Source organism: Nipponia nippon, unplaced genomic scaffold (assembly GCF_047370975.1).
Source record: "Nipponia nippon isolate SJK-2023a ecotype South Korea unplaced genomic scaffold, ASM4737097v1 scaffold_4, whole genome shotgun sequence".
NCBI classification, from domain to species: domain Eukaryota; kingdom Metazoa; phylum Chordata; class Aves; order Pelecaniformes; family Threskiornithidae; genus Nipponia; species Nipponia nippon.
Genome location: NW_028262358.1, coordinates 126601814 through 126629716, shown reverse-complemented (window position 1 = coordinate 126629716; position 27903 = coordinate 126601814). Strand labels below are relative to the sequence as shown.

Below are 27903 nucleotides of genomic sequence, written 5' to 3'. Positions count from 1 at the left end.
CTGCAGGAGCCGCGGGTTCCCGTCGCCCCCCTCCCCGGGAGCAGAGCGCCGTTACCCCCTCGGCCGGGACCGCCCCGCCGCTCCGCGCCCCGCAGCGGCTCCCGCCCCGCCCGCAGCCCAGAGAGGAGCGGGACGAGCTTTTACCACACGAGTTTATTTTAAATAAAACTTAAACACAGATGCAGGCTTTGCAACCGGAGTGACGGACCAGACAAGCGATGCAACGGGGAAGACGACGGCCGGGGCAGGCGCTGCGTGCCGCTCTCGGCGAACCCACCCCAGCGCCGCGCGGGGCTCCGCGGTGGCCAGGGGCGAGGGGAGGGGGCCGGGATCCCCTGTCCTGGCCCGTGGTGGCCAAGTCCCCCCGCCTCGCTGCCTGCACCTGCCCGCGCGGGCAGGCGGCCGCCTCGTCAGCCGGGCTGGGGTTTCTTCTTCGTCTTCCCAGGAACCTGAAGCAACACGTCCCTCCTGCGAGCCGCCTCCTCGCCGCGGGCTGCCGGCCGGGCGCAGACCCCCGTGCAGCCGTGCCGGGGCCGCCGGCTCTGGCCCCCGTCCCCAGGCCGCGGGGCCGGCAGGGCGCAGGCAGCGCGGGCAGCACGCTCCGCGCCGGGAAAACACCCCGAGGCCTCGGGTCTTTCCCTCTCGCTCTCACGCAGCGGGGCAGGCGGGGACACCGGGGCGGCTGCGGCACCCACACCGGGGGGGACAACGGAAATAAATACGGGGTGGGGGTGGCGAGGGCCGGACCCCGGGCGCGGCGGCCAGAGCCCATCCCCACCCCCGGCCCCCGGCCCCCGGCAGAGGCACGGCCGCGCTCCTCGCTGGATGGACACCTATCGAGTATGGAGACAGCGTGGCTTCCCACCGGAGCTGCTGGGCGCCGAGGCCGTGGGCTCGGCCGCCGGAGACCGTGATGGCGTGTGACAGTGCAGGGCGAGGCGCACAGGCTCAGACCTCGAACGTCTATGGTGGGGGAACGGCGCGGGGCGGCGCGGGGCGCGGGAGCGTGCCGGGGCTAGTACTCGTCCTGGTCCTCTGGCTGCTGCTCCTCCAGCTCGTCGTCCTCTGGCGGGGCAAAGCCCTCCTGGGGGGCACGGGCAGCCGTCAGCCCGGGGGCTGCGTGGGCTGGGGGCTCCCGCCGCGTCCCTGCCGCCCCTCCCGGCACGGTGCAAGGGCTTCGGCAAAGCCCAAACCCCCCCCCGCCCCGGGGAGCGAACGAGGGCCGGAGGCCGGGAGCGGCCACGGGAAAGGGGGTCTCGCCCCTGGGAAGCCCAGAGAGCAGGGTGGGGGTCCCGGGGGGGGCAGCGGTGCCCAGCCCTCACCTCCGTGGCGTAGAGGACGCTGATGATGCCGGTGATGATGGGGCTGTTTTCGTTCTCGTGCTCCTGGCAGATCAGCTCGATGTCCCGCAGTTTGCTGAAGTAGAAATCCCGCTCCTTCTCCAGCCCGTCCACCGTCAGCTTCAGGTCCATCAGCTGCGGGGCAACCGGCGCCTTCAGCCCGCAGCTCCCCGCACCGGGGGGGCCCGTCCCCGTCCCCTCCCTCCCACGCCGGGGTGTCCCCTGGCCCTGCCGGCAGCCGGGCGCAGGCAGCGGCGGGCAGGGCCCCTGCCTACCTGCTGGTTGAGCTCCAGGATCTGCGCGTCGGCCTCGGTGCCCCCGTTGCGGGCCGCGGGGGAGTTTTTCCGGAGGATGCTGCTGGGGACGTTGCTGAGGCGGGCCGGGTTCGGCGTGCTCTTGGGGCCGGTGGGAGAGGTCCTCTGGGGGACTTGACAGCAGATGGGGACCAGCGGGTTAATGCCGGCCCGGGGGGCTGCCGGCAGGGACACCCCTGCATTGTGCGGGGCGGCAGGGGCCAGGAGGCAGCAGCGGGCAGCAAGGGCAGGCAGCGTGCTCGGGGGCTGAGCCGCGACTCCGGGCTGTCCTGCCCCGAGCCTCCCCCCGTGCCTCAGTTTCCCCTGGCAGATCTCAGCCCCCTCGAGGGGTGCTTGCTGCCTGGCTGGGGTTTGCTGTGGGACAGCGGGGGCCGGCCCTGCGGCACCGGCACAAGGAGCCCACGGTGCCCATGGAGCGTTGCCCGTGGCCGGGAGCAGCCTGGCTGCACAGCGGCACTCGGACACCGCGGCGGCACGGCACGGGGGGGGATGGCAGCCATGGGGGGGCCTGGGGGGCACGAACCGCCCCCAGAGCCAGGGCGAACAGGAAGATGGAGGCAGGCGAGCCCTGCCCAGCTCCCCGCGGGTCCCTCCGCCGTCCCCTCCGCCCCGCGTGTCCCTGCAGACCCGCTCGGCCCCCCCGGTTGCAGGCAGGCAGGCAGCGGAGCGGGGCGCAGGCAGGGGCGGGGGCGCGGGGGGAGGCCTGGCCGCGGCCGGAGCGACGTGGGGTGCAGGAGGCCGGGCGGGAGGGCGGGGGGCAGCACTCGCCGGGGGACCCGGACATTACCTGCAGTGCCAATGGGTTTCTTGGGTTTGTTGAAGATGTGATCACCTGGGTTTGGGGGGGGCGCGACGTCCTGGCCCTGCCGCGCCAGCAGCGGGTTGTACTCCTTCCCGTCGTAGTTGGCGTCGAAGAACTTCTTAAACCACTGGATGAACTCGAAGTTGTCCTGGAACTTGCCCTTCACCAGCCTCTCCACCGCGATGATCTGGGGGAACGCAGAGGGGGGCTGGCGGGGCTGCCCTCCCGGCACGGCGGCCCTCCCGGCACGGCGGCCTGCCCGGCACGGCCCCCGCCCCGCTGCGGACCCCCCACCCATGGACCTACTTTGTCCACTCCCATCTTCTTGAAGGCGGCCTGCAGCACCTTGAAGTTGTGGATGTACTCGTGCTCCAGCTTGGCCTGGAACTTCACCTTCCGCAGGTGGACGCAGCCAGGGAACAGCATGTCCATGAACTGGCAGTAGGCAGCCCCTGCGCCGGGCACGCACCATGGCGTCAGTGGGGGCCGGCGGCACCCCGCCACCGTGTCCGCCCACCCCCCCGGGACCCGCACCCCACCTGAGCAGAGCTGCTCGATCTTGGTGTAGTTGAGCTGGAGGGAGTCGTTGACCCAGGCGAGCATGTCATGGCGGCTCAGGTTCTCGCTGGTCACCGACGTCGAGTACACATTGACGGCCATGCCCCAGCTGCTGAGAGACGGGTGTCATGCCGGCACCTCGCTGCTGTGCCGCCCAGCCCAGCCCCACGCCGTGCCGGGGGTGGCAGGACTCGGGGCGCCCGTCCCACCCGGGCTCCAGCATCAGGGGACGGTGGGGCCAGGATGCCACAGGACCCCCCACCCCGGCTGCACCCCCGGTACGGTGGGAGCACAGCAGGAGGGGGCAGGAGGGTCCCCGGCAGCCCCGTGGCCTCCCACCCAGCCAGGCGGACCCCTGCCCCGCTGGGGGCACAGCCCCGGGGGTGCCGCTGGGAGCGGGGCCCACCGCAGGACATGGATGCGGCGCAGGATGCGGCTCACAGGCAGGGGGTCCCGGGGGACACGGGCACCGCTGGGGGCACTGCCCCTGCGCCGGCAGCTCCTTCCCTGTGCGTGGCCACGGGGCTCCCAGGGGCCGGGGGCCGCTGCTGGCCCATAAGCAGCTTATGGCCCCCCCAGCCCTCGCTGGCTGCCTAATCTGCCGGGGCCGGGATCGGGGTCCATTAGAGCAGGGCTTAGAGGGGCAACATCTGCTGGCAGGCACGGCTGCAAACCCGCCCCCAGATGGTGGAGGGCTCTGCCCGGGCACCGCGGGAGCAGAGACCCTGCGGCCGCGGCCCCGGCACGGCAGAGTGCCGGGGAGCTGTGCCATGGAGCTGGGGGGGGCTGCCGGGGAGGGGGCACAGAGACGCCATCCCGCCGGCTCCCACCAAATGCTTTGGAGAAGGAACCGTCCCCGCTGCAAGAGCGGGGTCCCCGTCCCACCCCGCCGCCTGCCCCGTGCCCCCCCCGCGCAGCAGCGGCAGCGTTAATCCGCTTTCCCTCTCCACGGGGCTCAGGCCCAGCTGCCAGCTGGGGGGGCGGCCCCCCCTGGCCCCGCTCTCCCGCTGCCGCAGCCCTGGGCACGGATGGGGGCCGCGGGTGGAATGGCGGGGTGGCCGTGGGGCGCTGCACCCCGGGGTGCCGACACCTCCCTGGGTGCCCGCTTGCGAGGGGAGAAGGTGCCGGCGGCCGCAGCCCCCCTGCACTCGTGGCCTCGGCACCGCTGTGACTCAGCACTGGCGATGCCGGCCCCAGCACAGCCGCACGTCCTGGCTGGTTGAACGGCCACCGGCAGCTGTGCCGGCCCGTCCCCCCGCCAGGGCCGGGACCCCAGCACCCCGTCCCATCCTGCCCTGCACGGGACCGTCTCGCTGGCACCCAGCAGGGACGTCGGTATTTTTAGCTGCTGAAGCAGCTGGAAACGAGGCCCCTGCGGCTGCTGCCAGCCCCCAGCAGCCCCCGGCACGGTGTGGTGGGCACCGTCCCACTCCCCGGCGGCCGGCAAGGACCGAAGCCAGCCATGACGCTGGCCACAGCACTCATCCCAGCAGCCTAATGCCGCCCGGTGCAGGCTGGGGTGAGGGCAGGGGTCCCCTCCCTCCAGCAGCGCTGAGCTGAGTCATGCGCGGCGCAGAGCCAGAGCCACGCGCACTGCGGTGCGGCCGCCGCGGTGCAGCTGGGAAAGCAGCGGCGTCTGCCTGCTGCTGGAGTGGGCAGGGGGCCGGCAGGCTGGGGGGCTGCTGCGGGGCAGGAGGCTGCTTGCCCACCCTGGTGAGGAGCCAGCGGCTGGCTGACATCCCCCCCCATCACCATCCTTTCCCGAAATAGCCGGGAGCAGCTGCCAGCGCCCTGCGCACACGGCAGAGCCAGAGCAGGGCTGGGCTGGGTGCCGGAGCCGGCACCCACAACGAGCCATGGGGCTAGGTCTCGCCCCGCTCGAGCTGGGGGATGCGCCGTGCCTCTCCTGGCCCCCTGCCCGTGGGGCGCATGCCGTGGGACGGGGCAGGTCCGGCACGGCTGCAGCCATGGCAGCAGGGAAACTGCCCCAGCCCCACGCCCGGGAGCACCCACAGCACCCAGCCCCGGCGCACAGCCCTGCTCCGTGCCTGCCCCGGGGGTGCCCCCTCCAAAGCGGCCTGGCGGGGGCCGGGGCGGGGGCATGGGGGCGGCTGGCGCACCCCAGACCCCTGAGAAGCAGAGGGGATGTGGGAAGGCACCGGGGCTCGCTGCCGGCTCCGGCAAACAGCCCCGGCACGAGCCTTCCTGCCACAGAGAGCTGCCGCGCTGCTGGCACCCCAAACCCAGCACCTGCTGCCCGGGCCGGGATGGGTGAGCCCCACAGGTGAGCCCCCCAGCCCCTACCACAGCCCCGGGCTGCCCGGGCTGCAGGCAGCCCCCGCCGGCGACGCTCCTCGGGCAGGCGAGGTGGCGCAGAGCCGGCACCAGCGGGGCACAGCCCCAGCAGAAACCTCGGCCGCTCCTAAGCGAGGGCTGAACCCGGCGCCTTCCTCATCATCGCGCCCCGGTACAGAACCCAGCAAGCGAAGGGCTGGGGCCAGGCAGGGGGGAGCAGCCCCGCGCAGCTCCCCGCGGGCAGGTGACGCACCCACGCCCCCACCCCTCGCCACCCGGCGATTTCCACCGTGCCGTCGATGCCCCACACCTCGGTGCAGCCACGGCTTCCCCTTTGCCAAAGCAAGCCAAGGCCCGTGCCGGCAGCGCGCAGCCGCAGGGACGGGTTTCACAGCGGGATGAATTCAGGTGCCACCGTGCCAGCTGCTTCCCGACGTGCTGCCGCCAGCTGCACCCCGACTCCTGCGCACGCCGCTGATTGTGCAAGCCTGACGGGGAGCACCTTGACCCCGCTCTGGCACGCAGCGCCGGCGTGGCACAGCCCCAGGCAGCCAGCAGTGAGGTGGGGCAGCCGGAGCCGCTGGCACTGCGAGGGGACGCTCGCCGGAGCACGCGGTGCCACCCAGCTCACCTCCACCCTCTGAAATGCCACACCGGGCTTCAAAGTCCTCCGCCGCAGCGCCGAGCACGCCCCAGCGTAATGACAGGGAAGGGCACGCTCGCGGCAGCCCTCCGGCCGGGGCAGGAGCCGGCCCCGCTGCCCACGCCAGCCCTGACGCCAGGTGATGGACGCGCCCAAGGCAGGGAGCCTCCGGCCCGGCCGGTTTGCACGCTGCCTCTGCCACTGCCTCTTGCAAAAAAAATAATAAAAGTAAGAATTTAACCCCGATTCCCAGCAAGCCCTGGGGAGAGGAGCTGTTGCGGCACAGGGCTTGGCACACGGCTGCCTCGGCGCTGGGTGAGCGCCGGCCCGGCTCTGCGGGCGCCAGGTCCCCGGGGAGCAGCGCCTGGCTCGGCGGCACGGTTCCTGCCGGCTGCCCTCGATGCCGGCCATGCCTCCACCGCGCAGGCAGGTTGCAGGCAGTGGCGGTGCGGGGCGATGCGGGGGCCCAGGCCGCAGCCCCCGCCGTGCGTGGCAGCCCCCCCGCCCCATGCCGCCTGCGCAGGGCGCCGCGGCTGCGCCCGGCCGGCCGTGCTGACGGGGCAGGGGGGACGCTTACCGCTGCATTTTAATTGTCCGGCCGCCAAGCTGCTAATCAAGGCCCAACGGTGAACAAAACACTCGGGCGTGTGTCTCTGCCCCGTCCCGCCGGTGCTGCCGGGGCGCGGAGAGGTCGTCCAGCCCGGCTCCTCACGCCGACGCTGCCAGGGAGGTGGCGGCAGGCACCGGCGTCCCACGCCGCAGCCCTCGCCGGGCCGGGGCCGGTGCGCTCTGGCCAAACAAAGCGGGAGGAGAATGAGGCCGGCGGCCGCGCCGGACGTGTTTGCTCGGCGCTGAGGCGACAGTGCCAGCGCCGGCTGCCAAAGCCGGGCACCGACTGTGCACCTCTGCAGCTGCCCAGGAGCCGGACGGGCAGCGCTGCCCACCGTGGCTGCGGGTGGGTGCTGGCCCCTCGCCTCCTGCGCCGGCCCGGCAGCACCGCTGTGCCGGGGCGAGCTGGGCTGCTGCGACTCACAGCTTCTATTTTGGGAGCCATCCCAGTGGCTTCTCGAGTGACAAATACGTGATGGGGGTGGCAGACAACCCAGCGGGGGCTGAGCGCCGTGCGGAGCCGCTGCGGTGCTGCCCGGCTGATCTGGCAGCTGGCAGGCAGCTCCAGCAGCGGGCCGGATCGCCCAGGCCCTGGCAGGGGAGGCTGCTCCCCCCCGCCCCCCGGCCACCACCGGCGTCCCTCCCGGCACCGCTTCCCCAACCCCAAGGGGAGCGTCCCCGCGCTGTGCCGTGCCACGCCACGCCGTGCCGGAGCCCGTGCGTGGCAGATGGGTTTGCCCGGGCACAGGCGGCACCCAGCTCCTCGCCGGGTCCGTCCCCCGGCACCTTTCCTGGTTTCCCGGCTCTTTAGCAGATGGCAGCGCCCATCCCAGCCCGTGGCGAGGGAAACCGTCCGCTCACGCACTGGGAGCTCGTGGCACCCGATGGCGGTGCTCGGCGCGGCCGCGGCGCTCGGCTGACGGGGACGCGGAGGAGCACGGGCAGGGTGGCCTGGCCCCGCGGGTCCCCCGCCTGCTCCGCTCTCGCTAACCTAAATAACTTGAAATAGCAGCGGCAGGAGCATGTGCAGAGCGCGGTGCCGCCGGCAGCGCCTCCCACCGCGCCTGCTCCCCCCTCGCTGGCACCCTTATCCTGCACAGCATCCCTGAAATATTAATGCTGAGTGCCTTTTGATGATTCAAACGGGGTGGCTGTCAGAGCCGGCGCGGGGAGAGCCGCTCGCCGGCACCCCACGGCCGGGCAGGGGACATCCACGCTGGCAGGGCCGTGCCGCAGCCGAGCATCCCCCAGCCCGGGCAGCCCCTCGAGGAGAGGCCCCACGTGCTCCGGCCGCACCGGCGCGCCCGTGCTGCTCGCCAGGAGAGCCGTCCCCACGCACGTAACGGGAGGGGGTCACCGTGGCGGCACACCACATCCCCGGGGAGCCCCGGCGGTGCTGCGGGGGTCTCAGGGCGGCACCGGGGTCCGGGGTCTGCGTGCCCCGGCTTTGGGACCTGCTCTTCCCCAGGCGGCGGGAAGGTCGTCGGCCGGAGACGGGGCTGGGTGTCCCCAGAGACGCCTGGGGATGGCGGGGGGAGCACCGGGAAGGGCACCGTCCCCCCAGCTCCGACACGCACCGGTGCGGGCACCGTTTGACGCCTGCGCCGCCGTCCTGCCCGCGCCCCGCCGTGAGCCGCAGCCGCGAGGACGAGGGACGGGGGCGCGTCACGCTGTGGCAGGTGACGCTTTGGCAGGTCACCGTGCCGGCCGCCCCGCCGTCCCGGGAGCATCGCCCTGCACCGGCACCGGTACCGGCACCGGCCCTGCCGGACCAGCGCGAGCCCTGCTCCCGGAGGCAACCCGGGCCCGGCCCGACCCCGCTGGGCCCGGGGGTCTCCCCGGGTGATGCCCGGGCCCCGGTGATGCCCGGTACCCAGCAGCGATGCCCGGTACCCGGTGATGCCTGGTACCTGGCGATGCGCGGTGCCAGGACTACAGCTCCCGGCGTGCCGTGCCGTGCCGTGCCGTGCCGTGCCGTGCCGCGCCGCACCGTGCCGCGCCGTACCGGGGCCGCGGCCCTGCGGGAGACGCAGCCGGGGCGCAGGGGCGGCCGCCGCTGAGTCAGGCCGGTCCCCGCCGCCCCCGGCCCCGCGGGACCCCGGCCCCGGCCGCTCCATCCCCCCCGCCGCTCCATCCCCGGGCCCCCCCCCCAGCTGCCACGGCCGCTCCCTCACCGGGGACACCGGACGGACACCCCCGCCCCGCCCGCTCCATCATCCCCCGAGCCTCCGGTGCGCCCCCCCCCCCCCGCCCGGTCCGGCGAGGCGGCGCCGGCCGGGGCCGGGCTGCGGGCTGATGGCGGCGGCCCGGCCCCGGCGCGGTGCTGTCCGGCCCCGCCCCGCCCCGCCCCGCACTCACCGCGCTCGGGCCGCGGCCGCCACCGCTCCGCTGCCTCCGCACCGCGCCGGGACCGGGCCGGGACCGCACGCGCCGCACGCGCATGCGCCGCCGCCGCCGCCGCCCCCCCCCCCCCCCGCCGCCACCGCCCCCCCCCCCCCCCGCCGCGGGCGGGACCGGCACCGGCCTCGCCCCGCCCCCCGCCGCCATGGCAACGGGGGCGGGGCCACGGCTCCGCTCGTCGTCCCGGCAACACCGCCCACGGCCCCGCCCGCCTCCACAGCGCCCCCTGGCGGCAGGCGGCGGCCTCCGCACCGCCGGGAGCCCCGGGACCCCCCCCGGGACCCCCCCCGGGACCCCGGAGTCTCCTGGGACATTTGTGACCCCCCCCCGGCAGCCCGGAGACCCCCAGAGCCCCTGTGACGCCCCTAAGGGGCCCCCCAGCCCCCCGGGATCCCCCGGGACACCCAGAGCAGCTGTGCTGTTGGGACCTGTGCAGCCCCGGGCCCCCCGGGACCCTTCGCACCCCCCAGTACCCCGCACACCCCACCCGCACCCAGCCCTGCCCTACAGCCCCCCCAAACCCCACCCGCACCCACCCCTGCCCTACACACCCTCCCCCCCCCCCCCCCACCCCCCCCTGCCCTACAGCCCCCCCCCAAACCCCACCCGCACCCCTCCCCACCTTGCAACCCCCTTCACCCCTGTGTGTGTCTGTGCCACCGAGCAGCGTGCCCGCGTGTGCCCGTGTGTGCCCGCGCCCTCCCGCCGCGGCGACGCGTGACCGGCACGGCTGCCGTGCTGCCGGGGTGCCCTCAGCCGCGTGGCGGCAGGGCCAGCTCCGCGTCCCCACGTGTGCCCTTGCACCCCCGTGTCCCCACGTCCCCACAGCGGGGCTGCGGATGCTCCCAGCGGCCTCCTGGGCCCCACTCGCCGCCGGTGCCGCAGCTCTGGGGATCCGGTACCGCACACCGGATCCGGTGCTGCCGCGGCGGCCGTGTGCCAGCAGCTCAGGCCGGGGCACCCCGCAGGGGTTGGGGCTGACCTGGCACGTCTGTGCCCGCACACGCGTGGGCTCGCACGCACCCTCCCGCCCAGGCAGCACCCGGCCGCACCCGGGGGTCGGAGCCCCCCGCCCCGGGAGCCCTGCCCGGCCGGGGGCTCCGTCCCGAGGGGCCGCGTGGCGGGGGCGACGGATGGCCGTGCCGGGGGGACGCGGGGACGGGCCCGGGCCCCGGCGGGGTTGGGGTGCGGGCACACGGCCGTGCTCGCCTGGAGGCGGGGGGTGATGCAGAGCCCCCCAGGCCCCAGCCGGGACCCCCAGCCCCCCAAGCAGGCGTCGAGGCCGGGCGCTGTGAGAACGGTCTTTAATGAGCAAACAGAAACGTACTGCAGGTTCCTAAAACGGCCAATATGCAACTACCCGGGGGCGGGCGGACCCCCGCGCCGGGCTGCGCCCACCCGGCCCCCGCACACCTACAGGGACCACCAAGGGAAAGTGCACAAGGGACAACTCACATCTGACAGGGCCCCGGGGGACGGGCTGGGGAGGGGGCAGCGGGCCGCGGCACCCGCCGGATAGCACCAGTGCACGGCCGGGGACGGGGACGGGGACCCTGCTCTGCCGGGGCCACGCGCACCCGGAGCCCCACCGGCGCCCGCCGCGGGTGCTGGAGAGCGTCGGCAGCCCCGGGGACCCCGGCAGCCCCGCGGCGGGGCGGGGAGGGGCAGGATGGAGGGGTGCTCCCGGCACGGCGTGAAACAGGCGGCCGCCGTCATGCAGGGAGGGATGGGAACAGGCGTGCACACACCTGCTGTGGAGTTCACGTGTGCACACGTGTGTGCAATGAACATCTCACGGAGACCATGCACGGTGCAACGCGTGTGGGCACACACGGGGCGGTGAAGAGCCTGCCGGCACGTTGCACGGAGGGATGCACGCGCGTGTGCACCCGTGTGCCGGCGGGCAGCTGCAGGCACCGCGCTCGTGCAGGCGTGTGCGTGCCGTGCCGCCGCTTGCTGCCGGGGTGTGGGGAGGGCTCCTGCGTGCGGCGGGGGCCGGGGTGTGGGGTGCAGAGATGGGGGGGCAGCCCGGGGCTGGGAAGGGCGGAAGAGGGGTGGGGGTCCCTGCTTCTCCCCTAACGCTAGTGACACAAACCACTTCAGAGTATTTCCACGTGATGCACAAACAAGTCAAAAATTCACTGATCCAAACCCAACGTGCAAACAGAAAAGGGCCGGGGCAGGCCCACCCGCTGCCCCCATCCCCTCCCGCCGGCCGCGGCCCCCCGGCCCCCGGCCCCCGCGCACGGCTCACGCTGCCGGCACGGCCCCGCGGGCAGGACGGGAGCCGGGCAGGGTGCCCCGGTGCCAGGGGAGCCCCGCCGGAGCCGGGGTCCCGGGGCGGGGGGCGGCGTGGGGCTGGCGCCTGGTCCTCAGTTGGGGGACAGGTCCCCGGCTCTACCAAATGCCGCTCGACCGGCCTCCGGGGGGAGCGAGAATCCGGGCCGAAGCTCGCTTTGGAACGTGGTCATCGATCTGAGAACCTGCCGGACAGACGGACGGACGGGCATGAGGGCCGCCGGCGCTGGGGCAAGAGCGCGATGGTCTCCCTGGCACCCCCACGGGGTCCCGGCTCCCAGCCCTCCGCCAGCACCGTGGGGACGGCGGGCGCTCCGCGTCCCGCAGCCCCGCTCCCGCCTCGGCTGCGCCGCACGCGGTGGGCGAGTACCGGTGCCTCGTGCCGCACCGGCAGCGCTGGGACTGATGCTCGCGGCCCCCCAGGCCCCAGCGTCCCCGCCGGGAGCACCGAGTGGGCTGCCGGCAGGGAGCATCGCCCGAGGTTGCCAGCCCTGGCCCAGCCAGCGCTGAGCCACAGTGAGCGTGGGCAGCACGGAGCGCCGCAGCCGAGGACGTGGGACGCAGCCAGCCCCGCTCCTGGCCGAGCGTGGCGCGTGGCTCGGTCCTGTCCGGCGCAGGGCAGTGCCACGGTGGCTGGAGGGTGGGATGGCGGGTGCCAGCCGGAGCCGCGGGGATGCCCCCCATCCCTCCGGTCCCACTCCCACGGACACAGGCGCCTACCGGGGCCAAACACAATGCGTGCACCGGCTCAGTCCTGCCTGCCCTGGCCCCCCTGCCCGGCCCGGACCCCCGCCAGGCGCAGCCACGTGACGGACGGTGCACGGAGGGGACAGGCGAGGGCTGGAGGGGCTGTGGGCCTGGGGATGGGGTCAGCGCCCTACTCTGCCGCGGGAACGCTGGGGAAGGGGGGCTGCACCCTGGGATAGCGGTGGTGGGGACACCCTGGGGCGGCGAGTGCCCGGCCAGTGCCGGAGAGCCGCCGGATGCGGGGCTGCTGGCGAGCCCCGGGGGGGGCTGAGCGTGGGGCCGGGGCTGCCGGGACCCTCGCTGCGGCCCGCTCTTACCGGACAGGCTGAAGCTGGACTCGTGGAGGTCCCTCATGCCCCCGTGTCGCGTGGCGGGCCGGGTGGGCGTATCGGCCAGGGGCGTCCCCGTCTCTTTTTTCCCGGCATGCACAACCGCGGCCACGTCCCCCAGGTACGGGGTGCGATCCACACCCCGCAGCTTTAAACTCTGCCAGAGGGAAAGAAAAAGCAGAGAGAGCGTCAGCCCAGGCGGCACGGCGCTGGGGCGGGCTGCAGCTGGGGTGCGAGCGGGGTTGGGGTGCCGCTGCCTTACAGCGGGGTGCGGATCAGCCGGGTGTGGGGGGGGGAGGAAGGGGGCTGCAGCTAGGGAGGGGGCTGCGGCGTGGGGAGGGGGCTGCGGCGTGGGGAGGAGAAGCACTGAGTGGGACGCGGGCTGGGCTGCGGGGCTCCTGGCGCAGGAGGTGCCGGCGTGGCGCGGTGCCAGGGCAGGGGCTGGGGGAGGCAGGTGGCCCCGGTGGCGCAGCCCCTCGCCCCTGTCCCCCCGCTGACGCTGAACCGAGCGCGTGGAAGCGAGGCGCAGGCAGGGGCTCAGAGCGGCCTGGGCAGGCAGGCAATGCCCCATGCGGATGCAGCAGCACGACCCTGCCCCGCGGCCCCCCGGCCTCACACAGCGACAGCCGGGCACCCCGGCGCCGGGCATCGGCTCCCAGCTCCGCGGGACAGCGCCAGGACCCCCCGCCGTCCCCTTCCCTCGCAGCGTCAGTACCACGTCGAGCCCCCCAGCGCATCCCCCACAGGCGAAAGGCGCAGGGGCACGGAGGGGTCTGCAGTGCCGGGGTCTGCTGGAGCTCCTGGGTGTCACGCCGGGACAGCCCCGGGACCCGCAAGTGCAGAGGGGGACAGCGGGGCAGTGGCCGTGCCCCTCGCCCACAGCGGGTCAGCGATGGGATGCAGGGCTGGTGCTGTGGCAAGGGGGCAATGGCGGGGGCAGAGAGGAGGAGGGGGCTTCTGCAGCCCCGCCGAGCGTGGGCGAGACCTGCCCTGCAGCCCCGGGGTCCCCTCCTGTCCCAGCCACGCGTGTCCCTGTCCCTGCCCCACTGCACGTGGGGCCACCGTGAGCTGGGGACCACCTCGGGGGGCTGCACAGAGGGGAGCCAACAAAGGCCAAAGAGCCCAGGACAGCGGGGCGCGGCGGGCTCCCGACGCTCGGCACGTGCCTCGCACATGTCGGGGTGACCGCGGGCCACAGCAGCGCGCAGGGTGACCGCCCCCAAACCCTCTGCATCACCAGCACGCGGGCAAGGGCGAGGGAAGGGCAGGAGCTGGGCGTCCTCCCCTGTACGCCCACCAGCAGGGACACCACCGCCGCTGCCACCCACCCCCATCCCTGGCACGCCGCACACCGCGCTCCCGCCACGCGATGCTCCAGGGCAGTACCGACCACGGCATGGCGCGGCACCGGGGCGGCACGGCACCAGGCGGCACAGACCCATCCTCCCAGCATCAGCAGCACCAACCCGTGGCGCTGGGACCACTGTGGCCACCACCTCCCTCATCCCCTCCGGCGGCTGGGAGCCAGGCACGGCACAGCCCTGCCCCACGCCGTGGCACCGTGCCGGCACAGCCCCCACCACCCCTTTACCTTCTCCCGCTGCACCAGCTTCTTGTAGACGGAGTCCGGGAAGGAGCGGAGCGGGCAGAACTTGCCGGTGCCCTCGGCGCACATGAAGACGCCGTTCTCGTAGACCACGCGTCCGCGGCTGATGGTGACCAGGGGCACCCCGTGGCACCGCATGTTCTCGTACAGGTTGATGTCCCCCCCCTGCACCTGGGTGCTGGCCGAGATGGTCCTGGGTGGGGGGATGGGGTGGTGAGCGGGCACCTGGCAGCACGGGGAGCCCCCTCGCCGGCCCCCGCCCCGGCTGCACCTACTTGGTGGCCTCGGGGTCCCAGACCACGACATCGGCGTCGGCTCCAGGGATGATCCGGCCCTTGCGGGGGTACAGGTTGTGGATCTTGGCGGCGTTGGAGCTGGTCACGGCCACAAAGCGGTTCTCATCCATCTTGCCCCCGACCTGTCACCGGAGCTGGGGGGTGAGGATGTGCCGGGCCACATCCTGCCCCAGCCCTGCGGCGCTGCCCAGCCACCTGCGCCCCGTCCCTCGCGCTCTGTGCTGCCTGCCCCGAACCCCCCAAACACCTCGAGGGGTGCTGCTGGGGCCGTGCCCCTTACTGGGACCCACTGGGCTGCACTGGGGAGCACCTTGCCCGCCCCCAAGCCGGAGGGCCAACACCCCATGGGACGTCCCGTGGGACCCGGGGAAAGGGCCCTCCCGCCCCAAAGCTGGGGCCAGCTCAGCCCAAGCCGCCCCACTGCCGAGCGCCCCGAGCCGGGGGGCAGCCCCGTCCCACCCCCACCCCGGGGGCGCCTGTGGGCGGGGGAGGGCGCGGGACCCCGTACCACGCCTCGCTCCCAGATGATGTTCATGCGGTCCTGCACCCCACTGACGCCGTGGGGGATCTTGGTGAAGTCCTCCTTGCCCATGGCTTTCTGCTTGGTGCTGAAGGGCCGGTGGTCGGAGGCCACGATGTTCAGCGTGTCACTGCGGGAGGACGGGGCAGCCGTGCTGACGGCACAGCCGGGGTGGCTCGGCCGCAGCCAGCCGGCGGTGGGGCAGGCAGCCGGGAGCGGGGTGCCCCGGGGAGCTCAGTGCCCAGGGAGCGGGCTACCCAGGGAATGGGGTGCCCATGCAGTCGGGTGCCCTGGGAGCTCAGCACCCTTGGAGCGGGGTGCCTGGGGAGTGGGGCACCCACGGCATGGGGTGCCCAGGGATCTCAGTGCCTGGGGAGCAGGTTGCCTGGGGAGTGGGGCACCCATGCAGTAGGGTGCCTGGGGAGCTCGGTGCTCGGGGAACTCGGCACCCATGCAGTGGGGTGCCCAGGGAGCTCAGCACCTGGGGAGTGAGGTGCTTGGGGAGTGGGCACCCAGGCAGTGGGGTGCCCAGAGAGCTCAATGCCCAGGGAATGGAGCACCCGTGCAGTGAGGTGCCCGGGGAGCTCAGCACCCAGGGAGCAGGGTGCCCAGGGAGTGGGGCAGCCACACAGTGGGGTGCCCGGGAAGCTTAGCTCCCAGGGAGGGTGGTGCCCAGGGAGCTCAGCACTTGGGGAGCGGGGCACCCACACAGTGGGGTGCCTGGGGAGCGGGATGTCCAGGGAGGTCAGCACCCAGGGAGCAGTGTACCCAGGGAGTGAAGCACCCATGCAGTGGGTTGCCTGGGGAGCTCAGTGCTTGGGGAACTCAGTACCCACGCAGTGGGGTGCCTGGGGAGTGGGGCACCCAGCATCCCAAGTGCTCGGGAAGTGCAGCACCCACAGAGCGAGGCCCCAGGGGAGCACGGTGTCTGGGAAGTGAGGCACCAGAGCGCCTGGTGCCCAAGAAGTGAGGTGCCGGGGACGCGGGGTGCCCGGGGGCTGGCCCAAGGAGAGGGCTGCCCGAAGGATGGGGTGTCTGGGGAGCACAGCGCCAGGGGAGCAGGGTGCCAGAACACGCGGTGCTGGGGTGACGGGGCAGCCAGACGGCATGGCACCCGGGAGAGGGACGCCTGGGCATGCTGGACACCAGGAATGCCCGGAGAGCACCGGCAAGCGTGGCAGCTGGGGAGGGGATGCCCAGGGTGCGGGGTGCCCGGGGTGCCTCACTTGGCGAGCAGGCTCATGAGGTAGGCGGAGGTGTTGGTGTCCAGGCGCAGCGGCGGCACGGTGACGTAGGCGGCGGCGTGGAACCAGTCCTGGTGGTAGTAGTGCAGCCCGGTGAGCGTGGCGTGTGCCGTGGTCGTCTCCGCGTACACCACCTTCCCTGCCAGGGCGGAGGCAGACGCGTGGGGCTGGGGGCAGCGGGGCAGGCGTGCAACGGAGGTGCGTGCACGGGCAAGTGTGCAAGGGGCACGTGCGTGCTCTGCACGGTATCTCTGCAGGCGGCACGTGCCCCTGTCTGCGCACGAGCCCCGTGTCTGCGTGTGTACACGTGTGCTCACGTCTGCGTCCTGTGTCTGTGCTGTGGGCCCACGTGTGCACGCGTGGCCAAGGGCACATCCCCACGCGCACACACGTGCTCCCGTGTCCATGTGTCTGTTCCTGCCTGCACCCCTGTCCGTGCAAGACCCCTCGTGTCTCTGCGGCCCCGTACCCTCCACGCCACGCGTGTCCACGCCTCTGCACGTGACATGGCCCTGCATGCACTCATGTCCCTTCAAGCCCATGACCCTCCCGCTCCCCACACCCACCCTGCATGTGTGTCCGCGTCCACGCCTGTGCCCCCTGTCCACGCGTGTCATGTCGGTGTGCGCCCATGTCCCTGTCTGCAGCCCCGCACGGGCTCACGCCTGCATGTGCACAGCGCATGGCCACGATCCCGGGGGAGACGGACGAGCCCCACGCTGAGTCCGGGCCCACGGGGGTTCACGTCCCATCCCACTGCCAGCCTTGGAGGGGCCACGTCCTGCTCCAGGGGTGCCCACCCGGGTCCCCTACCTTGCATCTTGGCAGTGGCGATGACATCCCCTGCGGACATGCTGGAGACGTTCACCAGGTAGACAGGGCAGTGGGTCTGCGGAGAGGGCGTCAGTGCCATTGTCCCTGTGGCACCCCAGTTCCATGGGGGGTCCCCGGGGTGCCCACCCACAGATGCAGCGAGGGGGGACGCCCCAGCTGCAGGAGGAGGCGGGATGCCCACCGCGCTCCGGCACTGCCGTGTGCCGCACACCCGGCTCGCTCGGGGCAGGGGGGACCCCGGCACGGACCGTCGGCGGCAGGGTTCAGTCCTGGCCACGCGGCTTGGAACCACTCACCCTGTTGGCAATGGTGATGACGCGGTGCGTGGCCTCGGCTTCCAGCTGCGGAGAGAGCGGGCAGTGAGACGCGTGGCACGGCACGGCAAAACGCCCCGGCTGCGGCACGGTGCGGGGTTGGGCCCGGTGGGTGGTGCATGGATGGGTGTGCAAATGATGTGCCGGTGGTGCGGAGATGGGTGTGCAAATGGTTGTGCAGACGGTGTGCAGACAGGTGCACGGATGGCACGCAGATGGGCGCACGGATGGCACGGGTGGGTGCACGGGTGGGTGCACGGGCGATTCCAGCTATGAGGATGCCCCGGATCATCCCAGCCACATCCCGGGCCACCGCCTGTGCTGGGACTCGGGGACACCAGCAGTCCCTACCTCTTCGGGCCGGCTGATTTCAATGCCCTCCGGCCCCGTGATGCCCAGGTCCAGCGCCTCCTTCGCTCCCTGGGGAATGGAGGGGGGGTGTCAGGGCCGGGGGGGATGCGGGGGGCTCTGCCCCATGGCCGCCGGGGCCCCGCGGGCACCCCCGGCCCCCGCGCTCACCTCAGCCACCAGCTCGCCGTTCTCGGCGTGGACCCGGGCGATGGCCCCGATGTCGCGGCATGCCCGGAAGACCTGGTAGAGCTCACTGTCCCGCAGCATGTACAGGTCCTTGTAGGTCATGAACATCTGGAAGGAGTTCACTCCCTTCTCCCGCACCAGCGTCTCCATCTCCGCCTTCACCTGTGCCGGGACGGGGGGTCAGCGCGCTGTGGGGGGGACATGGCGGCTCCGGGGTGCACGGGCGGCCACGGGACCTGCTCCCCCCCGCCACGGGGCAGGGACTGACACTTCGTCCTTAGGGACGCGAGATGCAGGATTAGTGCACGCACCCCAGGGTGATGGGGGCAGCGACAGATGCTGGGGGGGATTTTGCTCGCCGTGTCACGCTGTGATCTGGCCCTGGCCTGGCCGGATCCCCAGTGTGCCGGTGCTGGGATGCGCCCTGGGGGCACCCGGTCCGTCCCCAGCCACCCCCTGCTCTGCCTGGGGAGGGTCTGGCCGGGCCGTGGGGTACGCAGGGGCCGGGGTCTCCCTGCAGCGCGGCCGGGAGCAGCCCGGCTCAAGCCAGGCCTGATCCTGCTCCGGCAGCTTTGGCGGGGATTGCAGGGGCCGAGCGTGCCGTGGGATGGGGTCTGGGCACTGAGGAGGGCCAGCCCCTGCGGCCACCACCATGGGGGTCCTGCCACAGGATTGGGTCCCCGCTGCCCCGGTTCCCTCCATGGAGCGGCAGCACCTTCCCCGCCCCGGCGAGGGGCTCAGCCCCACGGGGACCCCCTGCCCCGCTGAGCCCGGATCAAGGCAGCTCAAAAGGCAGCCTGGGGGCTCAGCCCAGCCCACCCCAACGAGCAGCTAATGGGATCAGCAGGGCCGGGAATTAGCCCGGGCTGCAGCAGCTGCTCCCGGGCACCGCGGCCCCGGCGCCCGCCTCGCTGTGCCGGGGTCAGAGCCGCACCGGCGCGGCGCGGCCAGACTCACCTTGGGCGCCCACCAAGTGATGCCCATGTGCAGGGCGTAGTCGCAGCAGACCTTGGGGTCGGCCAGGCTGCGGCACTTCTCGTAGGCGTCCAGCAGCGAGGTCTCCTTGTCCGGCAGGACGTGGCCGATGATCATCGTCGTCCCTCCCACCAGGGCTGCCTGCGGGTGATGGGGACAGCAGCGGTGGGGGAGCAGGATTTGCCCCACCGGGGAACTGCCCCCGGTGCTGCCCACGCCGTGGGGTGGCACTAATCCTGCCTGGCTACGAGCAGGGCTAATCCCCTGGGCGGGCGGGCTGGGACAGCCACGTTTGGGGCACGGCGTTGCCCGCAGGCAGGTGGGGGCCCTGGGCTGGCCCCACTGCAGGCAGGGATCCCCCGGCATCACCCTGGGGTGCAACTGCCTCCCGCAGCACCCTGGCCCTGCCCGTAGCTGCCCGGTTGCAGCAGCACATCTGGGCGCACGGCACATCTTGAGGGCCCCATCCTGCCACCCACCAGGGTGCCGACCGCCCCCCCCAGCACCAACCGCTGGATTTAGGGAGCCACGGAGACGCCCTGCCCATGGGCCTGGGCACCACAGCCCCCGCAGCCCCCCCAGCTGTGCCCCCGGCGTGGGGCCCGATCCGGGACGGGGCTGCCCAGCCCAGGACAGGCAGCACGGGGGTCGCAGGGAGAGCCCCCCCGCCGCGGCACGTGTGGGCAGCAGAGCGGGCACCGTCGCGCCCGGCGGCGTCCCCAGCTCACCCGGCCCGGCTAATCCCCAAAGCTCCTTTACCAATTGGCCCTCGCAGGCTGGTGGTGCCGGCACAGTGCTGCGACGCAGCCTGGTGGGACCGGGACGGGGAGCAGGCACGGCACGGCGTGCCCACGGTGACGGCACCAGCCCCCTGCTCTCCAGTACATCACCGGGCCGCTCACCGTGCCACGGCGTGGGGCCTGCCTGGCCCCCCCAACCCCGCTGCTGCAGCTGCCGTGGCAGAGCCGAATCCCCTGCCCAGGGACCCTGGGCACCCCGGGACCAGGCACGGCCAGCGCTGGCCCGGCACAATGGCTGCTCTGTGCGGGGCGCTGGAGACAGCCGGCCCCGGCGCTGCCTGGGACAAGCCTCTGCCCGTCCCTCGACACCCCCAGGCAGTGGCACCTGGTACATGGCACCGCCGGCCCACGGCAGAGAGGGCCCCGAGCCGGGCTGGCACTGCAGAGCATCCCCACGGCAGCCTCGCTGCTATAGGCGCGTCCGGCTGCGCCAGGCCCGGCGTGCCATGCCCTGGTCTGGAGCTGGATGAGCACCCCGTCGGCAGGGTCTGTGGCACACGGGGAGCCACGGGAGCAGAGGGACCCATGCCGGCACAGGGTGCTGCGGCCCCAGCGAGGGAGGAGGATGCTCACAGCAAGGGGACCTGATGGATGGGGACATGGGGACAGCGGGTGCACGGTGCCAGGCTGCCGGGGAGTTGATGCAGCCAGCTGCCCGCAGTGCCGGGGGACAGAGCATGCCCACGCCGCAGGAACCCCGCCACCGAATGCGCTTGCCTTGGCCATGGATGCTCCACGTCGACCCCCTGCAGCACCCACGGGCACCGTGGGGGCCAGGGAGCCTCCCCAAGCTGGGAGCAAACCCACCCGCCGGGGGCTCGGGGTGCGGGCAGAGCGTGCCGGCAGCACGCCCGGGGCTGCGGGGGGACCGCGGCCGGGCGGTACCTTGGTGCCGTGGTAGAAGTCATCCACGCAGGTGGCGTTCATGAAGGTCTGGTGGAAGTGGGTGCTGGTGTCGATGCCGCCTGGGATAACGAGCTTGCCGGTGGCGTCGATGACCTTGGCCCCGCCGGGGATCATGAGCTCGCGGCCCACTTGCTGGATGATGCCGTTCTCGATGTAGACGTCCGCCTCCAGCGTGCAGTCATCGTTCACCACCTTCCCCCCCTTGATGAGGATCCGCATGGTGGCCGCGTTGGCGAGCATGGCGCTGCGAGGGCAGGCGTCAGCCCCGGGGTGGCTGCTGGGTGCCCTCGTCCCGCGTAGCCCCCCGGAGCCGGGGGGGGCTCACCCCCATTGCCCGCCCCTGGGGGTCCCGGACTGGCACGGTGCTGCCGCCGCGGGGGCGAGTCCCCCTTCTCGGCACAGGAACCCGGTGCAGGCAGGGCTCCGGGCAGCCCCACGGCTGCGCATCTGCCGTGCCCATCCCCGCCCTGGGCCATGTCAACACCGGATTATCCGGGGAAATCCACGGAGAGGGGGGGCCCTGGGCGCCGAGTCAGGGGCTGGCGCCCTGCCGAGCCCCCCTGCTCTGGCAACGTGAGCCTGCACCCCGGCCAGCGCTGCCCACCCCGTGGTCCCAGCACCCGGAGCCGGCCACGGAGCGGGGCTGCCGGACCCCCACCCCTGCCAGCCCCATCCGCTGCCCCCCCTCGCTCCCCCCGGCTGCGGGCAGGGACCCTCGGGCGAGGGAGGGGGCCGAGCCCCGGCTGCCGGTGCCGTGTGTGCCGAGGGGACACTGCCGGGGCTTCTCCCTGGGGTGTGAGCACCCATGCCTGGGGCAGGCTGCCCTCCTTGTCCCGGCGGCACTGTAGGGAGGCTGGGGCTGGCATGGAGAACGCTGGTGCTGGCACCGCTCGCCGGGACCTCTGCCCCACGGCCCCACACGGTGCCAGAGCCCCCCGCGCTGCCCCAGTGCCGTCTTCGCCCGCCCGGCGGCAAGGGGCATCCCCAGACACGATCTATAACTCATTTGGTAGGTGAAGGTCAAACGCGATCGACCCGTCTGAGCAGGGACGGCACGCGACGGCCGCGCGGGCGCCCCGGGAGCGCGTCTCGCCCTGGGGGCATGAGGTGGGCTGGGACCCCGCCAGAACCCCCGCCCCAGAGACCCCTCTGCGGGGACCCCTCCAGGGACGCCCCAGGGACCCCCGCGGTGCTGCCCGTAGCTGCCTCTCCTCCAAAGGCCAGGGCGCGCATGTGGGCAGCATGGCGCTGCCTGGCCTCGCCGGCACGACCACGGGGCAGAGCCCACGGCAGTGCTGGCTGCGGCTGACCTGCACCGAGCAGCCCTGGCTGCCACGGGGCGAGCAGGACCCCAGGACCCACCCGACCACAGGGTCCCCAGGCCCCCGGACAGGGATGGCGCACGCTGTCTGTGCCGCGATGCCGGGGCCAGTGCTGGGCCGTGGGGCAGAGGGTGCTGCTGGCGGGGGCACGGTCCCTTGTGGCAAGGGGCTGGCCTGGTGCCCACAGCCCTGCTGCCGCTCCGTGCGGATGCTGGGGCCGGGGCACTGCTCCGAAGGGACCGTCCTGAGCATGTGTCAGCGATTCCCGGCCACCCAGCGAAACGCCGGCTCGGCAGCAAATGGCTTCCCTGGGCTCCAGACCTGGCGGAGAGCCGCGGTGGCCGGCGGGGCTGAGCCGGGCCCTGCCAGCAGCTGAGCATTCCCGGCGCTGCGGGCAGGAGCAGCTGCCCGGGGAGGGCGAGCGGCTGCACCCACCGCAGGGCCACAACCGCGCTGGGGCTGGGGGGCCCCGGGAGCCCTTCCCAGGCCAGCTCCTGCCCCGGGGCTCCGTGATGGCGGTGCCAGCCCACGCCTCGTCCCGCTGCTCTCACTCCGGCACAGGACCTCAGTGAGCACCTGCCGGGGTCCCGCCGGCAGCCCCCCGCCCGTGGGGAACGCTCCTGGGAAAGGTGGCCCCCGCCCTGCCGGGAATGCCGCCACCATGCACAGCTGTGCCGGCTGCCGAGGGACGGCAGAGGAAAATGGGTCCCAGAGGGGCCGAGGTGGGACGGCAGCGACCTTCCCGCTGGCGGGAGCTCCTCGTGCCGTGTGCCAAGCCGCCACGGCACGCCGGGCACTGGCACCCCAGCCCGGCCGGTGCTGGGGCAGGAGCAGCCCCTGCCCATACCTGCGCCCCCAGCCCTGGGCTCTGCCTCCGGCACCCAGGGAGGCTGCTGCCCCCCGCAAGGGCCGTGCTGGGGGCACCCGGCCCCACGGCTGCACTGCCGGCCCCGGGGGGACGAGGGGGACAGCCCAGCCGGAGCCCTGCCGAGCCCCGCGCTGGCAGCAGCCAGGGTGGGGCGAGATGTCAGGGCAGAGACCGACCTCGGTGGGGTGAGGGACCACGGGAGACGCGGTGGTGCCCACGGGAGACACGGTGGTGCCCATGGCCCCTGCCAAGCCCCCCGGGACCCCAGGGCAGGGGTGGGCCGGGCAGGACGGCGCTCGCACGGCGCAGGAATGGGGGTGAGGGAGGGAAGCGGTGCACGGCACCCCGAGATGAAAGCGGGTTGCTGTGATGGACGGATCTGGAGCGCGGCAGCGTGCGGGGAGGCAGCCTGCACCGGCTGCCAGCGGTGCCGCAGCACCCCCCCGCCATGCGGTGCAGGCAGGGCCCCCCGGCGCGGGTGGGACGGGGGAGAGGAGGGCACGGGTCCCCGCAGCCACATCCCAGCCTTGCCTGCCCCACTCCCCACGGCAGCGTGGGGATGGGGTGGCTGTGCCCCCCCGGGTCGCTGTGCCCGGTGCTGCGCAGGCCAGGATGGGACCCCCCCGCCCCAGGGTCCCGCACGGCCCGGCTGCCCTGGGGCTGCGCAGGCAGGGCCACGCTGCTTGGCACGGCCGGGGGCCAGCGGGATGCAGGGGATCCCCCCCAGGGGACCTGGGGGAGCGGGTGGCTGCCAGGCCTGCTGGAAGGGGTGAGCGCGGCAGAGCGCGGCAGAGCGTGGCAGAGCGCGGCAGGCAGGCAAGGCACTGGCTGTGGGGACAGAGCATCACTGGAGGACACGGGCGAGCGTGGCGTGGGCTGGACACGCTGCACAGACAAGGGCTGGCAGCTCGACACGCTGCTCGTGGCCTTGGCCACCACCGAGCCGCCCACACCCCTGCCGCTGCACTCCCCCCACCCCGCCGTGCCGGGCCCCTTTCCTGCCCCCTCCTCGGGGACCCGGCCGGCCACCCCCTGCCCCCAGCCCCGGGGGAGCCCTGCCGCCCCGGCACCGCACCCCCAGGACTGGGCATTGCTGCCCCCACCTCCTGCCCCGCCAGGCACCGCTTTGCCGTCACCACGGACTGCCTGGCACACCAGTCCCCCCCAGCTCACACCAGTCCCCCCCAGCTCGTGCTGAGCATCCCCAGGGGCTCTGCCCCCCCGTCCCCCAGCCTGCACCGCAGTGCCAGCGCGGCACAGCCTGCCCGGGGAACACCCAGGCTCCTGCCCGTGCCCTGGTGAGCCGCTGCAGCGCAGTGGCACAGCCAGCATCAGGCAGCGGCGGCGGAAGGCAGGAGGTTTCTACGAGACAACAGGTTCCCCTGGCAGGGCAGAAACGCGGCGTCAGGGCCAGGGGGGCTGCAAGCGTTCCCGGGGACCCCCCGCCTGGCCCCGCCACTGCGACCGGCACCCCTGTGCCGCAGGCCCCTGGCTCGGCCGTCCTTGGGCGCTGCCGGCAGCCTGGCCGAGCCCCGGCAGGCGGGGGGCCGCAGCGGCGCTTCCCGGCATACAAAGCAGTGCGGCCATCTCGGGGGGCTCGCGGCCCCCCCAGCGCCCGCCAGCTGCTCCGCCGGCCCCGAGCCGCGGGGACAGCTGTGACCCCGGCAGGACAAAGGGACCCCTGCCCCGGCGGGGGCTGCCGGGGGGCACCTGTTGGGGCCGGGGCGGCTGCTGGGCCTGGCCTTTGTGCCGGGATGGCGGGGATGCGGCGCGGCCGCACACAGAGCCGCATTGTGCGGCGAGGCGAGGCCAGGGGCTGCTCCCGTGCCCGGCCTGCCGCGGCCCCTCCGCCACCCACTGCTTTTGTGTGCGCCGGCGAGCCCCCCGGCACCCACCGTGCCTGGCACCCACCTCCCGCCCGGGCCCTGGCCGGGACCCTCCTTTGTCAGGGGTTGGGCTCGGTGACCGTCCCCTCCTGGGCAGAATCGGCCCCGCTGGTGACACCAAACCACGACCACCCCCTGTCCCCGGCCGGCGGTGGCAGCTGGGTGGGCTTCACCCCCTGCCCCGGGGATGCTCGTTGGGGTCACGACCGCCGCATCCCCCCAGCCCTGCCCCTTCCCCGGCTCTGTGCCAGACACAGCCAGGCCGGGAGCCGGCATCCCGCTCCGGTGCTGCGCCAGGGGCCTGGGCTGAGGATGAGCTCCGGTGCCGGGGCGACCGAGCCACCGCCCCAGGAGGACGGGGAGATCGGCGGTGATGGAGGGACCGCGGTCCCTGGGCAGAGGGCCAGGGATGCTCCGGCAGAGCCGGCCGCCCGTGCCGTCGAGCCCGGGATGCTGTGGGCGTGCGAGCGGCCGGCCCTGGTCCCCGCGGGCACCTTGACATGGCACGGCCACGGCACGGCCACGCCCGAGCGAGCGCGGGGCACGCCGCCGCAGCGGAGGGGTGCCGGGCGCCCGGCGGGAGCCCCCAGCCCCGTCGCGCGGTCCCCGTCGCACCCCGGGCGCTGACCCCAGGGCGAGTGCGGCGCAGCCAGCGCTGCGGCAGGCCGGGGCGCGGCGGCCACCGAAGCCGGGGTGCTGCCGGCCGGGGGGGGCCCGGGCCGGGGCGGGGGGGGTCCCGGCGGGAGCGGGGCGGGGGTCCCCGGGCAGGGCGCAGCCCCGGGGCGGGGGGCGGGGGGCGGCCCCGGGGCGCGGCTCCCGGGGGTCGCGGGCGGCGCGGGCCCCGGGGCGGCCCCGCAGACAAAGCCCGGTGCCGCCCGCACAAAGGCGGCTCCGAGCCGGGGCGGGGCCGCCCGGAGCCCCGCCGAACAATGGCCCGCGCCCGCCGGGACCCCCGCCCCGCACCTGCTGCTCCGCGCCCGGTCGCGACAGGGCGCCGACGAGGGAGTCTGGCCCGCTCGGGCGGGGCGGTCCCGTCGCCACACCCCGCCGAGGCGAGCCCTTCGCGCTGTCGCGACGCCACCGCCCTGTCGCGACAGGTGACCCCGCCGTACGGGGGCGGCGGGGGCCACACACACACAACCTTTCCGCCCCGCGATACCCCTGCCAGGCGCCCCGTGCGGGGGGTGCCGGGGCGCTCCCCCTCCTCGCCTGTCGCGGCACGCACCGCTGCCTGTCGCGACACACGCACCTGTCGCGATTCTCTCACCCGTCGCGATACGGCCGCGACAAGCCAGGTCGGGAACGTGCGGGAACAGCCCAGCCCAGCCCAGCCCAGCCCGCCCGGCCCCACCGGTACCTCCCGCTCCGCTCCCGCTCCGCTCCGGCTGCGCCCGCCGCTCCCCGGCCGCGATCGCCTCTCACCCAAACCTGCGCGGCTGGGGGCGTGGCCCGCCCACGGCCTCGGCCAATCGCCGCCCGCCTTCCGCGCCGGGGGGCGGGTCCGGGCCGCCCCAGCAGGGTAGGCTGCGCGCGGCCTGACGGACAGGCGGGGGGCGGGGCCGGCGGCCAGGACCCCGCCCAGCGGCGGCCACCTGCCCGCGCCGTTGCCGTGGCGACGGGAGCCCGCACAAAGGCGCGCGGGGGCGGCCCCGAGTAACCCCGGCCCCTCCGGGACCCCCCAGGGACCCCCCAGGGACCCCCCAGGGACCCCAGGGCCCCGACCCCCCATGACCCCTTCGGGACCCCCAAGGCCCCCAGGGACCCCTCACGGACCGCCCATGGACCCCAGGGCCCTGACCCCCCCATGGACCCCCCCATGGACCCGACCCCCCCATGGACCCCCCCCATGGACCCCCCAAGGACCCCATGGACCCCATGGGCCCCCGACCCCCCCCATGGACCCTTCGGGACCCCCAGGGCCCCCATGGACCCCATGGCCCCGACCCCCCCATGGACCCCATGGACGCCATGGTCCCCATGGCCCCCATGGCCCCCCCCGTGGACCCCCAACGCCCCATGGGCCCTTCAGGCACCCCCAGGGGCCCCACCCCCCATGGCCCCTCCGGGACCCCCAGTCCCCCCAGCCCCCCTACAGCCCCCCACCGCAGCCCCTCCCCACATCCCCCCCGACACCCCCACACCAGCACGTCGCTCCCCCCGGCCACCCATGACAGCCCCATAAGCCCTGCCCAGCAGCACCCAGTAGCACCCAGTACAGCCCAGTAACAACCACCAGCACCCAGCAGTGCCCAGTAACACCCAGCAGTGCCCAGCAGCACCCAGTAGTGCCCAGTACACCCCAGCAGCGCCCAGTAACACCTAGCAGCACCCAGTAACACCCAGCAGTGCCCAGCAGCACTCAGTAGTGCCCCGGTACACCCCAGCAGCAACCAGTAACTCCCAGCAGCACCCCGTAACACCCAGTAGTGGCCACTAAAGCCCAGTAGTGACCAGCAGCACCCAGCAACTCCCAGCAGTGCCCAGTAACACCCAGCAGTGCCCAGCAGCACCAGTAGTGCCCGGTACACCCCAGCAGCACCCAGTAACTCCCAGCAGCACCCAGTAGGGGCCAGTAAAGCCCAGCAGTGACCAGCAAAGCCCAGCAGCACCCAGTAGTGCCCAGCAAAGCTCAGCAGCGCCCAGCAGTGCCCAGTAACACCCAGCAGTGCCCAGCAGCACCCAGTAACACCCAGCAGTGCCCAGCAGCACCAGTAGTGCCCGGTACACCCCAGCAGCGCCCAGTAACTCCCAGCAGCATCCAGTAACACCCAGTAGTGCCCAGCACAGCCCAGAGCGCCCCAGCAGCCCCCAGGCACCCAGCGCGCGGGGCTGGGGCAGAGGAGGCCATGGCGGCGCCGTCCCCCCCGTCCCCTGCGCGCAGCCCGGGGTCCGGTGCACGGGGCGCCTGCCTGCAGGACACGGCCCGCGGTGCCGGGGCTGGCACCTGGGTGGGGACACGGGGCTGGGTCAGGGGTGCTGGAGGGATGGGCTGCCCCGTTCCCATCCCTGTCCCCATCCCCGTCCCCGTCCCCGTCCCCATCCCCATCCCCGTCCTTGTCCCTGTCCCTGTCTCCATCCTCATCCCCATCCCCGTCCCCGTCCCCATCCCCATCCCCGTCCCTGTCCCCGTCCCCGTCCCCGTCCCCATCCCCATCCCTGTCCCCATCCCCATCCCCGTCCCCATCCCCATCCCCGTCCCCGTCCCCATCCCCATCCCCGTCCCTGTCCCCATCCCCATCCCCGTCCCCGTCCCTGTCCCTGTCTCCATCCCCATCCCCATCCCCATACCTGTCCCACCCCAGCCGTACCACCCAGTCCTCGGGCACTGGCCCTTCCCTAGCCCGACCAGGCCCCCAGCCCTGAGCATCGCGGTGGCCCGCAGCAGGGTCCTCGTAAGGTCCCCGCTGGCCCCTGCCTCAGCCTGGCTCCGTCCCGCTGGTGGCAGCTCGGCCCTCGAGCG

The 27903-nt window shown here is 73.9% G+C and overlaps 2 protein-coding genes across 6 annotated transcripts; both read right to left on the bottom strand.

Annotated features, from left to right (window-relative positions):
• Nucleotides 1-135: 135 nt before the first annotated feature.
• Nucleotides 136-9016, bottom strand: LOC148053546 (microtubule-associated protein RP/EB family member 3). Of its 5 annotated transcripts, none has more exons than XM_087776285.1 (8): nucleotides 8920-8983; nucleotides 6530-6741; nucleotides 2996-3126; nucleotides 2763-2908; nucleotides 2442-2643; nucleotides 1616-1767; nucleotides 1323-1475; nucleotides 136-1084 (listed from the first exon to the last, which is right to left on the bottom strand). In XM_087776285.1, the coding sequence occupies exons 2-8, from the start codon at nucleotides 6535-6537 to the stop codon at nucleotides 1016-1018; spliced, it is 861 nt and encodes a 286-aa protein (XP_087632411.1). In that variant the 5' UTR covers nucleotides 6538-6741; nucleotides 8920-8983; the 3' UTR covers nucleotides 136-1015. The 5 variants fall into 5 exon arrangements, with proteins under 5 accessions (XP_087632411.1, XP_087632415.1, XP_087632412.1 ...); XM_087776289.1 differs by having other exon boundaries at nucleotides 2487-2643; XM_087776286.1 differs by having other exon boundaries at nucleotides 2996-3123.
• Nucleotides 9017-10249: 1233 nt separating this feature from the next.
• DPYSL5 (dihydropyrimidinase like 5) lies at nucleotides 10250-25912 on the bottom strand. Its single transcript, XM_087776284.1, has 13 exons — nucleotides 25801-25912; nucleotides 20347-20611; nucleotides 18644-18802; nucleotides 17669-17848; nucleotides 17501-17569; nucleotides 17132-17176; nucleotides 16815-16890; nucleotides 15984-16140; nucleotides 14746-14887; nucleotides 14217-14359; nucleotides 13927-14134; nucleotides 12324-12492; nucleotides 10250-11444 (listed from the first exon to the last, which is right to left on the bottom strand). The coding sequence occupies exons 2-13, from the start codon at nucleotides 20605-20607 to the stop codon at nucleotides 11359-11361; spliced, it is 1695 nt and encodes a 564-aa protein (XP_087632410.1). The 5' UTR covers nucleotides 20608-20611; nucleotides 25801-25912; the 3' UTR covers nucleotides 10250-11358.
• Nucleotides 25913-27903: the final 1991 nt, after the last annotated feature.